Genomic DNA, 14092 nt, shown 5'->3' on the forward strand with positions numbered 1-14092 from the left:
TTCAGTCCACCATTGATAGGCACATAGGTTGATTCCATATCTTTGCTATTGTGAATAGTGCTGAGATGAACATGTGATTGCATGTGTCTTTTTGGTAGAACAATTTGTTTTCTTTTGGATATATACCCAGGATTGGGATTGCTGGGTTGAATGGTCATTCTAAGTTCTTTGAGAAATCTCCAAATTGTTTTCCATAGTGGCTGAACTAATTTACCTTCCCACCAAGTGTATATAAGTATTCCTTTTTCTCTGCAGCCTCACCAGCAACTTTTGTTTCTTGACTTTTTAATAATAGCCATTCTCACTCATATGAGATGGTATCTCATTGTGTTTTTGATTTGCATTTCTCTGAGATTAGTGGATGTGGAACATTTTGTTTTGTGTTTGTTGACTCCTTGTATGTCTTTGGCGAAGTGTCTGTTTATTTTGCTCATTTTTTAAGGGGCTTATTAGGATTTTGCTTGTTTAATTTTTAAGTTCTTTTTTTTTTTCTGAGACGGAGTCTCGCTTCATCGTCAGGCTGGAGTGCAGTGGTGCGATTTCGGCTCGGCTCACTGCAACCTCCGCTTCCCGCGTTCAAACGATTCTCCTGCCTCAGCCTCCCTTTAGTCTCCCAAGTAGTTGGGACTATAGGTGCGTGCAACCACGCCCAGCTAATGTTTTGTATTTTTAGTAGAGATGTGATTTCACCATGTCAACCAGGATAGTCTCTATCTCCTGACCTCATGATCCGTCCACCTCAGTGTCCCAAAGTGCTGGGATTACAGGCCTGAAATTTTTTAAGTTCTTTGTAGATTCTGGATATTATTAGACCTTTGTCGAGTGCATAGTTTGCAAATATTTTCTTTCATTCTTTAGGTTGTCGGTTTACTTTGTTGATAGTTTCTTTTGCTGTGCAGAACTTTTTAGTTTAATTAGGTCCCACTTGTCAATTTTTGTTTTTGTTACAATGGCTTTTGAGGACCCAGTCATAATTTCTTTCTCAAAGCCAATGTCTACAATGGTGTTTCCTGTATTTTCTTTTAGGATTCTTATAGTTTGAGGTCTTACATTTAAATCTGGAATCCATCTTGAGTTAATTTTTATATATGGTGAAATGTAGGGAGGTCTAGTTTCATTCTTCTACATATGGCTGGCCGATGATCCCAACACCATTTATTTAATAGGGAGTCCTTTCCCCATTGCTTATTTTTGTCAACTTTGTTGAAGATCAGATGACTGTAGGTGTGTGGCTTTATTTCTGGGTTCTCTATTCTGTTTCATTGGTCTGTCTGTCTGTCTGTTTTTGTACCAGTACTATGCTGTTTTGGTTACTATAGCCTTAAAGTATGGTTTGAAGTCAAGTAATGTGATACCTCTGGCTTTGTGCTTTTTGCTTAAGATTGTTTTGGCTATTCAGGCTCTTTTTTGGTTCCATGTGAATTTTAGAGTAGTTTTTTCTAATTCTGTGAAAAACGATGTTAGTAGTTTGATAGGAATAGCATTGAATCTGTGGGTTGTATTGGGCTGAATGGTCATTTTAATGATACTGATTCTTCAATCCATGAGCATGGAATAAGTGGAAAAACCTTGTTGCTGTTTGTTGTTTTCATTGCTGTTTGTTTAGTGATTTTCCTAGACTAATTCTGTTAACTCTGTATTCCTTTTCAGGTGTAGGCACTGTAGTCTGTGCTTGATTAGCTTAGTCATCACCTAAGGATTAGATAGAGATTTCTTTAAATGCCTTGAACCAGTAAGCCTGCCAGTCCTTGCCAAAGGGGTCTGTGTGTTTGGGTTGCCTTCAGGTGCCCTGAAAATTTACAACTCTGCCTTAGCTTTCTCTTCTTGCTTGTTCAGAGCCTCAAGGTCATCCAGGGATGTTATAGTAGGGCCTTCTTGGGTCCTTCTTTGACATGTGCACATCCTTATACATGTGCATAATTTATAAATTCCCAGAAATATTTTGTTGCTTTTCAAATTCTGCTATTAATGTCTAATTCTTATTTTTTACTTTTAATTTTTTCTGGTCATCTTCTTGTTTGCGTCACCTAGTATTACTGCCTCAAGCAACTGTGATGTTAAATCATTGCTGTTGATTATTTTTGACAAACACCCTCAGGATGGGGTTGAATATGGTCAAATTCATGTAAGCCCTTAAAAGGCAGCTTTTCCAGGGAACTTAAGGACAGATTAAATTGTGATAAGTCTTTGAGGATAGGGCATTTGGGTGAGTTCCAAACTTGTTTTGTGACTTTCAGTGGCTGCGAAGTTACTGTTTTTTACAACTACCATAGTTGCAAGGCTGCCGTTGACTTAGGGAAAATATCACAAGTTAAAGTGGCTCAAAGCGCACTGTTCTTTGAAATTCAGTTATTTGTCTTGAATAAATGTTTTTTGGATTGTTCTAATCCCTTGGTTAATTTTCACAGTTCTAAAAAAGTTAATTTTGAAATTTTGTAGTGTTCTCAGTGCTTTTATGAAAAAGTATATTTTCAGAGGTCTTATTCAGCCATTGCAGAAGTGTTTCTTCTGTAACATTCTTATACTTTCCTCACCTTCTTGAGGAAGGTTAAATTGTGAGGAAAGCTTCCTAAATGATTCAGATCTCTGAACGTAACTTATAAGGGCATTAACTATAAGAAATAGATGTGTGTTTTAATAATTTAATTTTATAATAGCAGTGTGAGTACATACAGCTCATAGTTCATTAATTAATTTGATTAACAAGTTCAGTATTCTAGTTTTTAAAAATAAATATCCTTGGAAATATATGCTTCCAATAATTTCATTTGTAGACAATAGTATACAAAGCAAAAGTGACCATTTTACTTAATAAAGTCATCAAAGCTAAGTCAATAAATTACGTAAATATTTCTTACTGATTAAATAGTTTCATAAGTAAATTAACACTGCTAACTTGATTAGATGGAATACTAGTTACATTTTCACAAATATGAAATGAGTAAAAATTCTCATTTTCCTTGAAATGTGTACTTATTTAGGTTGAATATACTTTTTATATATTTTTTGCAGGGTATAAATCTTGTTATTCAGTGTTCGTTGCAAAATTGGTTCAATTGAAGCAAAGGACATTGATGTATTTTAGTTCGGTAAATTAAAAGTTGTATATTGTATTAGTTCGTTTTCATGCTGCTAATAAAGGCATACCCGAGACTGGGCAGTTTACAAAAGAACGTTTATTGGACTTACAGTTCTGCGTGCCTGGGAGGCCTCACAATCATGGTGGAAGGTGGAAAGTGTGTCTCACTTGAGAGCAGACAAGAGAACTTGTGTGGGGAAACTCCCATTTTAAAAACCATCAGATCTTGTGAGACTTACCATCACCAAAACAGCATGGGAAAGACCTGCCCCCATCATTCGGTTATTACCTCCCACCGGGTCCCTCCCACAGCATGTGGCAATTCAAGATAAGATTTGGGTGGGATCACAACCAAACCATGTCTTGTATATGTGTATGTAGTATATGTGTGTGTGTATATACATAAATAAATACATATATATATATATATGTATATATAGGGGCATAGCTTAAAGTAACAAATTTATTATCTTACTGTTCTGGAAGTCAGAAGTCTGAAATAAGGTGTACTAGGCTAAAATCGAAGTGTTGGCAGGTGTATATTTCTTCTGGTCTTGCCTTTTCCAGTTTCTGGAGGCTACTTGCATTCCTTGGAGCAAGTCCCCTTCCTCCATCTTCAAACCCAGCAACATAGCATTTTCAGATCTCTTTTTCTCTCTGACTTTTTCCATCATCTTATCTCCTTCTCTGACTCTGACTCTCCTGCCTTGTTTTGCTTGGTAAGACCCTTGTAATTATATTGGGCCTCTGTGGATAATTTAGGATAATCTCCTTATGGTCACAATCCTTAATTAATCACATCTAGAAAATCCCTTTTGCAATCTAAGGTAAAGTATTCGTAGGTTCTAACAAATAGGATGTAGATATCTTTGGGCTACCATTATTCTGCTTACCACAATAATAGTAAACCTTTTAAGACAAAAGTTTTCCAAGTAAATTTTTTAAAAGTATAAAACACCTACCGAAAAGTGCTGGCATCGTATATTTGTGCAACTTGGTTAATTTTCACAAAGTAAAACACATGTGAATTCAGCATCTAGAACAAGAAACAGCCCCAATAAGTCCTGTGTGTCCCCTCAAAGGGTTTACCACTTTCTAGGCTCTTAAAAGTACAGGTTAGTTTGGGCTTTTTTACGATTTTATAAAAATCGGAATCATACTGTGCCCTCTCTTTTGTGTCTGGCTTTTTTCACACAGAAGATTTGTGAGATTCATTTACGTTGCTGGGAGTAGTAGTGATTTGTTCATTATTACTGATGATTTAGTACTTTATTTTAGGAATAGATAGCAATTTAATCCTAGTTTATTGTTGGATATTTGGGTTGTTTCAAGTATTTGGCTAATATCAGTAGTGCTGCTATGAACATTGTAGTGCATGTTTTTACGTGCCCCATGCAGGCATTTATTTTTAGTGGAATTGCTGGGTTATAGGGGAAGCATATGATCAGCTTTAATAGATACTGATACATAGTTTTCCATTGCGATTGTTCCATTTTATACTCCTGTCAGCAATGTGTTCCATTACTCCACATCCTCATCAACAGTTGATGTTGTAATTCTCTTTCGTTTTGGCCATTCTGATATGGTATAGTTGTATATCTTTGTGGTGGTAATTTGTAGTTCCTTGATGGCTGAGTTTGAACACCTTTCATAGACACAGTGTTTCAAACATAGGAATATTGTATACACAAAACCATTATAGCGGAGGCACCAGGAACTGTTTCACAGGAGACAGTTTTTCCATGGACATGGAGTGGGGGTGGTTTTGGGTTTAAAACTGTTCTACCTCAGATCACCAGGCATTAGCTTCTCATAAGGAGTGCACAACCTTTGAGAAACACTTCACCATAGGGTCCACGCTCCTGTGAGAATCTAATGCCATCGCTGATCCTAAGGAGGTGGAGCTGAGGTGGTAATGCTCGCTCACCTGCTGCTCACTACCTGCTTTGCCACTCACTTCCTAACAGGCTACAGACCAGTACTGGGTCTTTGGGACATAGGGAGAGAGGAACTTACTGAGGCAGGGTTTTATAGAGAGCCTCAACTTACAGTACTGTCATTGCTAAATTAGAAGTGGATACAGGCATATCTAAAATATTGTACTTCTTTAAAAAAGATTATTATAGTAAAATACGTATAAAATTTGACATTTAAACTATTGTTTTGAGAGTACATTTCATTGACATTAAGTATATTCATGTTGTGTAACCATTACCACAATTAAAATTTTTCTGAGAGGTGAGTTATGCACTTAAATCATTTCAGCATCCCACAGTTTTCTTAAACATTACCAGAGAAGAAAATTTGCTTACCTATTTATTATACAGTTATAAATTCACATAGATAAAACATAAAAATTAAGCTTTGAATAGTTTGAACAAGCTACCTAGGGGAGAATCATTCTTCCCTGGTTGTTAGAAGTTTATAACTTCACATAACTTTTTATCTGAAGTTAAGTTAATGCTAATCTTCAAAGTCCTGAATCATACTAATTTAACAGTTACTTCTTATCTATTTGTATCTATATTGTACCATTCTGAATCATAGTATGGGTAAGTCATGAATAACCAAAATGCATGGTTTTTGTAACCTTTACCTTAATCATTTTATGAAATAGTAGGAATATTTTTCAGAACCATCTGTTTAAATGTTCAGTATGATTATCTGCACTTTTCTTTTCATCTTCAGATTATGACTGTACCCAATGACCCTTACACTTTTCTCTCTTGTGGTGAAGATGGAACTGTTAGGTGGTTTGATACACGCATCAAAACTAGCTGCACAAAAGAAGATTGTAAAGATGTAAGAATTACATTTTTGTACAAATGAGGCAGAAAAAATTAAGGTTATAATTAAAATTGGACAGTAAGTTATGTGGATGGTAAGATTATGGGTGAATTTTTAAATTTTTGTTTTGCTAAAATATTTAATAAGCATATTTTTTATAATTAGAAATTGAAAAATGTAAAATGTTAATATTGAAGTTGGGGAACTTTAATTGTACATTTAAAATATATTTATGAAAATTCAAATAATTGTTCAGTATGTACTCTCTAATATTATAAAAACCTGAAGAATTTATGTCAATATATCTCATTTACTCATGGAAACAACTTCGACTAACTAAATAGCAGTTATAAAAGCTTGTGGTAGTTTATTGTCTTTTTTTCTCCTTTTAAACCGTAATTACATGTTATCTTTTTAAAAAAGAAGTAATAAGATACCATGCTATCAACATGTTTGTTCAAATTTAGCTCACTTTCCTAAAGATAATATCTCTACTATCAGTTTTTTATGCTTTAATACTATTTAATTAAATTAATTAATGTATTTTTTTGAGACAAGGTCTCAGTCTGTCACGTCAGACCAGAGTGCAGTGGTGAAATCCTAGCTTACTGCAACCTCAATTTTCTGGGCTCAAGTAATCTTCCTGCCTTAGCCTTCTGAGTAGCTGGGACTACGGGTATGTGCCACTATGCCCAACTAATTTCTTTTGATTTGTAGTAGATATGAGGTCTTGCCATGTTGCCCAGGCTGGTGGTGTCAAACTCCTAGGCATGAGCCACCAGGTTTGACTTTTAATACTATTTTAAACTTATAAAGGCCTGAGAAATCATTCAGTCTTTTGACCCCATACAAGTAATTCCAAGTGATTTTTCCTGACATACATTATTTAGAGCACAGTAGTTTTTCCTTACATCATTTTGAAGTAGGAAATGAAATAAGAAAGTACTATTCAAAAAATATTTTTACTGAAAGTTACAAAAAAAAAAAAAAAGAAATTACTATTAATCAGGTTAAGTGCTTGCTAACTAAACCAGTTACCAACTGGTTAACATGCTTTAGAGTGAAAAGATTATTTTATATATTTGAAACAGAAATAAAAGCAAACAAAAAGTAGAAATTGAAAAACCTTTAGGCTGGGTGTGGTGGCTCAAGCCTATAATCCCAGCACTTTGGAAGGCTGAGGCAGGTGGATCACAAGGTCAGGAGTTCGAGATCAGCCTGGTCAACATAGTAAAACTCCGTCTCTACTAAAAATACAAAAAATTAGCCGGGTGTGGTGACAGGTGCCTGTAATCCCAGCTACTCGGGAGGCTGAGGAAGGAGAATTCCTTGATCCTGGGAGGCGGAGGTTGCCGTGAGCCGAGATCACACCACTGCACTTCAGCTCGGGTGACAGCGCGAGACTCCATCTCAAACAAAACAAAACCAAAAAACCTTTAAACATACAGTTTAATCAGTTTTTTTGTTATGTATTTGTATATACACACATATGCAAATAGGGAAACATTGAACTAAACTCAGAAATAAGTTTAAATATCAGGTTATTAGGGGTGTTTAATATACCTGTTCCTTAGAGTAAGTGGTGGGTACTAAATTTTTTTATTGCAAACTCTCTTAAGCTGTTTTAGTGTTTCAATGTAGTAAGATTCAGTTGTGCTTTAAACAAAAACCCCAGGAAAATACAAAAACAAGTCTGATAAGATGTGAAAGTACTCTTTCCTTAGTAAAACTTTTCCTTTACGTATAAAAGTGAAATGAAGCAGAGAGTATAAAGAAAAACTGGTAACTAGAGTAATGCTTAACTACTAAAAACTTAGAATTATGAAAGGCATTTGGTTAATGAATTCTATGTAATGAGAGTAATGTTCTAAAATTAGTAATTGAATAAAGTATAAGGTTAAATTGACTTAAAAACATTACTGGGGACCGGGCGCTGTGGCTCACACCTGTAATCCCAGCACTTTGGGAGGCTGAGGCGGGCAGACCACCTGAGGTTAGGAGTTCAAGACCAGCCTGACCAACATGGAGAAACCCCGTCTCTACTAAAAATACAAAATAAATTAGCTGGGCGTGGTGGCACATGCCTGTAATCCTAGCTACTCAGGAGGCTGAGGCAGGAGAATCTCTTGAACTTGGGAGGCGGAGGTTGCACTGCACTCCAACCTGGCGACAGAGCAAGACTCCATCTCAAAAAAAAAAAAAAAATTACTGAGAAGAATGAGCAGTGAGAGTCATTAGAGAAAACAGTATGGAATCAACAGAGTACCTTCAGGATATATGTTTGGGGTACTAGCTCTTACATTTTCTAATTATTCTACAGAGATAAGTAATAACATTATAGTAAGACCTGTCTTTTGCAGGGTTTGTATTTATATGTGTATTTTATTTTTGAGCTGGTTAAGGAGAAAGGTTTTATAAGTAAAAAAAAGTATACAATGTAAAAGTTAATTTTTTACTATATTTTAATAGCAATGGTTACATTTAAAATATTATGAATAAGCCTGGGCAACATAGTGAGACCCTATTTGTACAAAAAAATTTTTAAAAATTAGCCCAATATGGTGGTGTGCACCTGTAGTCCTAGCCACTTGAGAGGCTGAGACAGGAGGATCATTTGACCTCAAGAGTCTGAGGTTACAGTGAGCTGTGATCACACCACTGTAAGCCTGGGCAACAGAGCAAGAAATGTCTCAAAAAGAGAAAAAAATATGAATACTATATAAATAATCAATAGTTATCATAGACAGTATGGGAGATTTGTCATAGGTAGGTTATAACTCCGTCTTTACTGTCAAGTGGACCAATAATAGCAGGCATTTCTAATGGTACTAATGACTTAGTGATACATTATATAGGTAATTTTGAATTTTTTACATTTCTAAAGATGTTCATTATTCATGAGTATGGGAATATTTAACAGGCATTTCTGAGAAATAATTTGAATTATATTATAACATTGTATGAAATGTAGCTAGTTTGGAAAGAGTTTTAATTGTGGTCACATAAATATGAGTTTCTTGGATTATTACCATCTTTTTGTAGCTGGTGCTGATCTAGTATAATTAGTATTTTCAGTCCTATATTTGAAAGTAATTTTTATTTTTTCCTTTTTAGAATGTATTTAATTGCTCAAATACTGATCATTTTTAAAATCCATATTTTAATTAAGTTTAGTATTTTCATATTTTTTCTTATTTTGATTGGTTTATAAGGAAAGTATACAATATTGTGGTAGAAATCTATCAATTTTGGAGTTGCATGGCCAACTATAAAGAAAAGAGTATCTTTCTTAGAAATATTGATTGAGTATATTTATTTTGATTTTACATAGGCTGAATGTATTAGAAATAATTTCTAATAGAAATCTGAAAAAAAAGTTAAAAGAAAGCCATATTGTTTTTCCGCTCATTGTCATTCTTGACTGAATTAGGAGTTCTGAGAATGGTTATTCAATTACTAATGAGAAAATGTTATAAATATAATTTCACTTCTGCTGTATAGCTGTATGTAATTGGTATTATGTTATGTTTTGTAGGATATTTTAATTAACTGTCGACGTGCTGCCACGTCTGTTGCTATTTGCCCACCAATACCATATTACCTTGCTGTTGGTTGTTCTGATAGCTCAGTACGAATATATGATCGGCGAATGCTGGGCACAAGAGCTACAGGTAAGAAGATAATATTAGAGAAAATATAGGACTGTCAGTTCAAAGAGTAAATCTTTATGACATCTTCAGTTTTAAAATTTCTTGTTTGTTATAAAATTTCAGAAAATGGTATTTGTTTAGTATGGATTATTATAAAAAAATAACATTTCACCAAGTGTTTATAACCCTTTGGGATGATACTTCTGCAGTTTAACTTTAAAAAGTTGTAACATTTGATGTATTAGTTTGGCAGGACTACCATAACAAATGACCACAAACTGGGTATCTTAAAGCAACAGAAATTTATTCTCTTAAATTTCTGGAGGCTCAATGTCTGAAATCAGGATGTCTTATGATTGGTTTCTACTGGAGGTTCTGTTCCATGATCTCCCCTAGCTTGTGGTGGTTGCTGCCAATCCTTGGCATCCCCTTGGTATAGATGAATCACTCTAATCTCTGCCACTCTCTTTACATGCCATTCTCCCCATGTGTGTCTGCGTTTACATTTTCCTCTTAGGGCACTAGTCATATTGGATTTGGGCCCACCCTTAATCCAGTTAGGGTGAGGTGGGCCCTGGATTAGTTACCTCACTGTAACTAAACTACATCTGTAAAGGTCACATTCTGTTTAGAATAGTGACTTGGGTATGTATTAATATGTAGCATATGTTTATTCCTGCTTACCTTAAAGTGCTATTAATAATGCTACTATTACCTTAAAGTGCTTTAATAATGAATTTGAATCTAATATAAACCAGTGCTCTTTCCCTTCACTCACTGTAGGATCAAAGTACTTCCAAAATAACCAATTATTCCGTTCACATTTTTTCAGTAAAGGAAGGCCAGGATTACACACACACACACACACACACACACACACACACACACTCTGAATGCACATTCATATATTCACATATTTTATATTGTTAAAAATAAAGGTGGACTTGGGAAGAAGCCAACAATGTTAGTAAAGATGTACATAGATTATTGAGATGAGAATGCCAGATGAGATCTTTCTTTTTGAAACTGTGATAGCTTTTATTTATATTGCTACATTAAGTCACATATCTAATAATAATTGAGGAGTCCAGTCTATTTGAATATGTACATTTAGGGGAAACAGTAGTAATATAATATGAAATCATAGGCTTAACTATTATTTCTCAACAGGTGGACACAATTGACATTTTGAGCATGATAAGACTTCATTGTGCAAGGTTATACAGCTTTGTGGGATTCTTAGAATTTAGCTTTTCTGGGCCCCCAGGGCACAAAGTGCCAGTTGTACACCTATTATATTGCATTGAGTACCAGAGTTAATTAAAATTGGAATAGTGTTCTTAACTCTGTACTATATAACAGGCAAATTTCATGGCAATCAGAAATTTTTTTAAGAAGTAAAAGTTGTATCATCTTAAGGATATTGCATACATTGCATACTAATTTATGTAGTATGCTAATAAGTATCAGTTTTTTGTAAAACTTTACTATCTTAATTTGGAGCAAACTTTTGGAAGATGACTTCGTGTGACTGTATTTATAAATCATTTTCCTTGATTAACTCATTTCAACAAAGCGTATGTAATCTGGAATTCTAGACAATCATGAAGTTTTTTTGTAGAGATGTTACCTTTATACCATATTCTTTTTTGTTTCGTTACAAAATCTGACTACAGAGAAAGAACCTCTACTAGAAATAAATGTGATGGCTTTTATTTATATTGCTACTTTAAGTCACATATGTAATAATTCAGATTAAGAGTTTTAAAAAATGTTTTTCTTTAAAACATTAATTTGAAATAACTTCTTGTTTCTTATTTAGGAAATTATGCAGGTCGAGGGACTACTGGAATGGTTGCCCGTTTTATTCCTTCCCATCTTAATAATAAGTCCTGCAGAGTGACATCTCTGTGTTACAGTGAAGATGGTCAAGAGATTCTCGTTAGTTACTCTTCAGATTACATATATCTTTTTGACCCGAAAGATGATACAGCACGAGAACTTAAAACTCCTTCTGCAGAAGAGAGAAGAGAAGAGGTAAGTTTACTCAAAGCCATGTCCTTTGGCTGGGCGCGGTGGCTCACGCCTGTAATCCCGGCACGTTGGAGGCCGAGGCGCGTGGATCACCTGAGGTTGGGAGTTCATGACCAACCTAACCAACATGGAGAAACCCTGTCTCTACTAAAAATACAAAATTAGCTGGGCGTGGTGGCACATGCCTGTAATCCCAGCTACTCAGGAGGCTGAGGCAGGAGAATTGCTTGAACCCGGGAGGTGGAGGTTGTGGTGAGCTAAGATCGCGCCATTGCACTCCAGCCTGGGCAACAAGAGCGAAACTCCATCTCAAGAAAAAAAAAAAGAAAAAGAAAAAAAAAAGAAAAAAACGCCACGTCCTTTATTTAATTCAGAAACAATTCAGTGACTCTTGGGGCCTAAAGGCCAAAAAGAAAAAAAAAAAAAAATTTTTCAAGGCACTTACAGTTCAGAAAACAAAAAACATGGGACATACTTGAAAGAATAGAAGCTAATAAATTACTATCAGTTATTACTAATTACTATTAGTATTTAGTTACTAATAATTTCTAAGTAGTAATGACAAAAATAGTATTTTTGTAATTTGTATTATAATTAGTAATAACTAATAATTACTAGCATCCATATTAGTAATAATAAATTACCGATTTATTATGCGTATTCTAAATACTATTTCTAACTCACTATTAGTGAATTATTAGGGATAAGGCTTTAGAAAAAAATATTTTTAATTTTTTTTAAAGAGAATATACTTGATAGCAAAATGTTTATCTTAACTTTGTAGATGTACAGCAGCAGCAAGAAAGATCAACAGTTCTAACACTTGCAGAAAAGGCAATTAAAATAATAGAAAATATGATGATAAATTTCCGAGAGACTAAATGTGTATGTCTATGGATCAGTAGAATTTTTACTTACTACCATTTACCCTTCATATATGGACAGCAGTCCCTTTCTCTCCCAATTGTGCCTCTTTCACAGTTACATACTAGTGATTTATAACATTAACCCTAGGTATATTTTATAAAATAAATATAAGTGGGAAAAAGATAAGTTAAAGTAGTTGTATATATTGAAAAGTAGGTGAATGAATTACTTTCACAAAACTACTAAAAGATAATGAATTTATTATTTATAAAAGGGGAAAAGTAGAAATAAGGTATCTGACAGTATACAGCTGTAGAAAAATGTCTAACCTGTTAAGCTTCTTTCCTCAATATGTTTTTCATTTTGGCTTTTTTATTTTATAATGTTCTGTGTTTATTCACTCTGAACTTTGGCTTGTAAAAGTCGTTTGAAATTAACCATTGATTTTTATTTTCAGTGACTTTTTGGTATTGGCTCAATGCCTATTAATACATTTTAAACGTTACTAATAACAGTGATTTTGGAATTCCTACGCGATACAAAACTATATTCATTCCTCGTAATTTCAGGTATAGAGGGCTGTAAAATTAGAAAAGAAATCAGTATTACTTTATAAATATACTTTGAGATTTTTATCATGGCAGTGTATTTATTTGAATTAGGAAATTGATGAAGAAGGGTATGATGGCTAATAAAATGATTTTTGAGTTTATTCTGGTTGAAAACAAGAAATCTGCTCTGTCGTTTTGTTACTGCTGTATAAATTTCCCCTTGAAATACATGGGTAAGTAAAGTTATAGTCATACTGTGATTGTTACATAATGAGAGTTGGAAGTCCATAGACATTTTAAGTGGGCCAACTAGTTTTGATACCATAGAATACTTAGCCAAAAGATATTTATATAATCAGAGTGAAAGAGACTGAGTCATGAACATTTTTTTTTTTTTTCTGGGAGCCTTTTCCTTGGTCTTGTTTATTGTATTAACTAAATTAAGAAAAATAATGCTGAAAGTGGATTTAAATTATGCTTATTGGCTGGGCGCAGTGGCTCACGCCTGTAATCCCAACACTTTGGGAGGCCGAGGCAGGTGGATCACCTGAGGTCAGGAGTTTGAGACCAGCCTGGCCAACATGGTGAAACCCTGTCTCTACTAAAAATACAAAAATTAGCCGGGCTTGGTGGTGGGTGCCTGTAATCCCAGCTACGTGGGAGGTTGAGGCAAGAGAATCCCTGGAACCCTGGAGAAGGAGGTTTCAGTGAGCCGAGATCGCGCCACTGCACTCCAGCCTGGGCGACAGGAGGGAAAGTCAGTCTCAGGAAAAAAAAAAAAAAAAAGCGTATTATAACAAACCAAACAATTCAGAAATATGCATAGAAGAAATTAATAACCTGTCTTATTTGTAATTCTAACACGTTTTGGTGTTTTATACTAAAACTTTGCTGATAGTGTTTGGACAAACTCAACTCACCAAATATTTATTGGGTGCCTACTATACACCAAGTCCTCTACTAAACTTTGGAAAATGAAGGATGATGAGACAAAGACATGACGTCTTACACAAGGAATTCGCAGCTTAGTGGAAGTAGAGATACAAGTAAATAAATATGTAAAACGTAATATAGAATTATGTATAAGGACTATGTTCTGTATAAGTAGAACAAAGTAGGGAGTA

At 34.6% G+C, this 14092-nt stretch overlaps 1 protein-coding gene across 3 annotated transcripts in view; it reads left to right on the top strand.

Annotated features, from left to right (window-relative positions):
* Window positions 1–14092, top strand: part of DCAF6 (DDB1 and CUL4 associated factor 6) — a 145134-nt gene that overhangs the window by 51761 nt on the left and 79281 nt on the right. For all 3 annotated transcript variants that reach the window (XM_023207091.1, XM_023207092.1, XM_023207093.2), the window contains exons 5-7: window positions 5768–5881; window positions 9402–9537; window positions 11339–11553. In XM_023207091.1, coding sequence (XP_023062859.1) covers window positions 5768–5881; window positions 9402–9537; window positions 11339–11553 — 465 coding nt within the window. The remainder of the gene's footprint in view (window positions 1–5767; window positions 5882–9401; window positions 9538–11338; window positions 11554–14092) is intronic.

This window comes from Piliocolobus tephrosceles, chromosome 1 (genome assembly GCF_002776525.5).
Source record: "Piliocolobus tephrosceles isolate RC106 chromosome 1, ASM277652v3, whole genome shotgun sequence".
Classification (NCBI taxonomy): Eukaryota; Metazoa; Chordata; class Mammalia; order Primates; family Cercopithecidae; genus Piliocolobus; species Piliocolobus tephrosceles.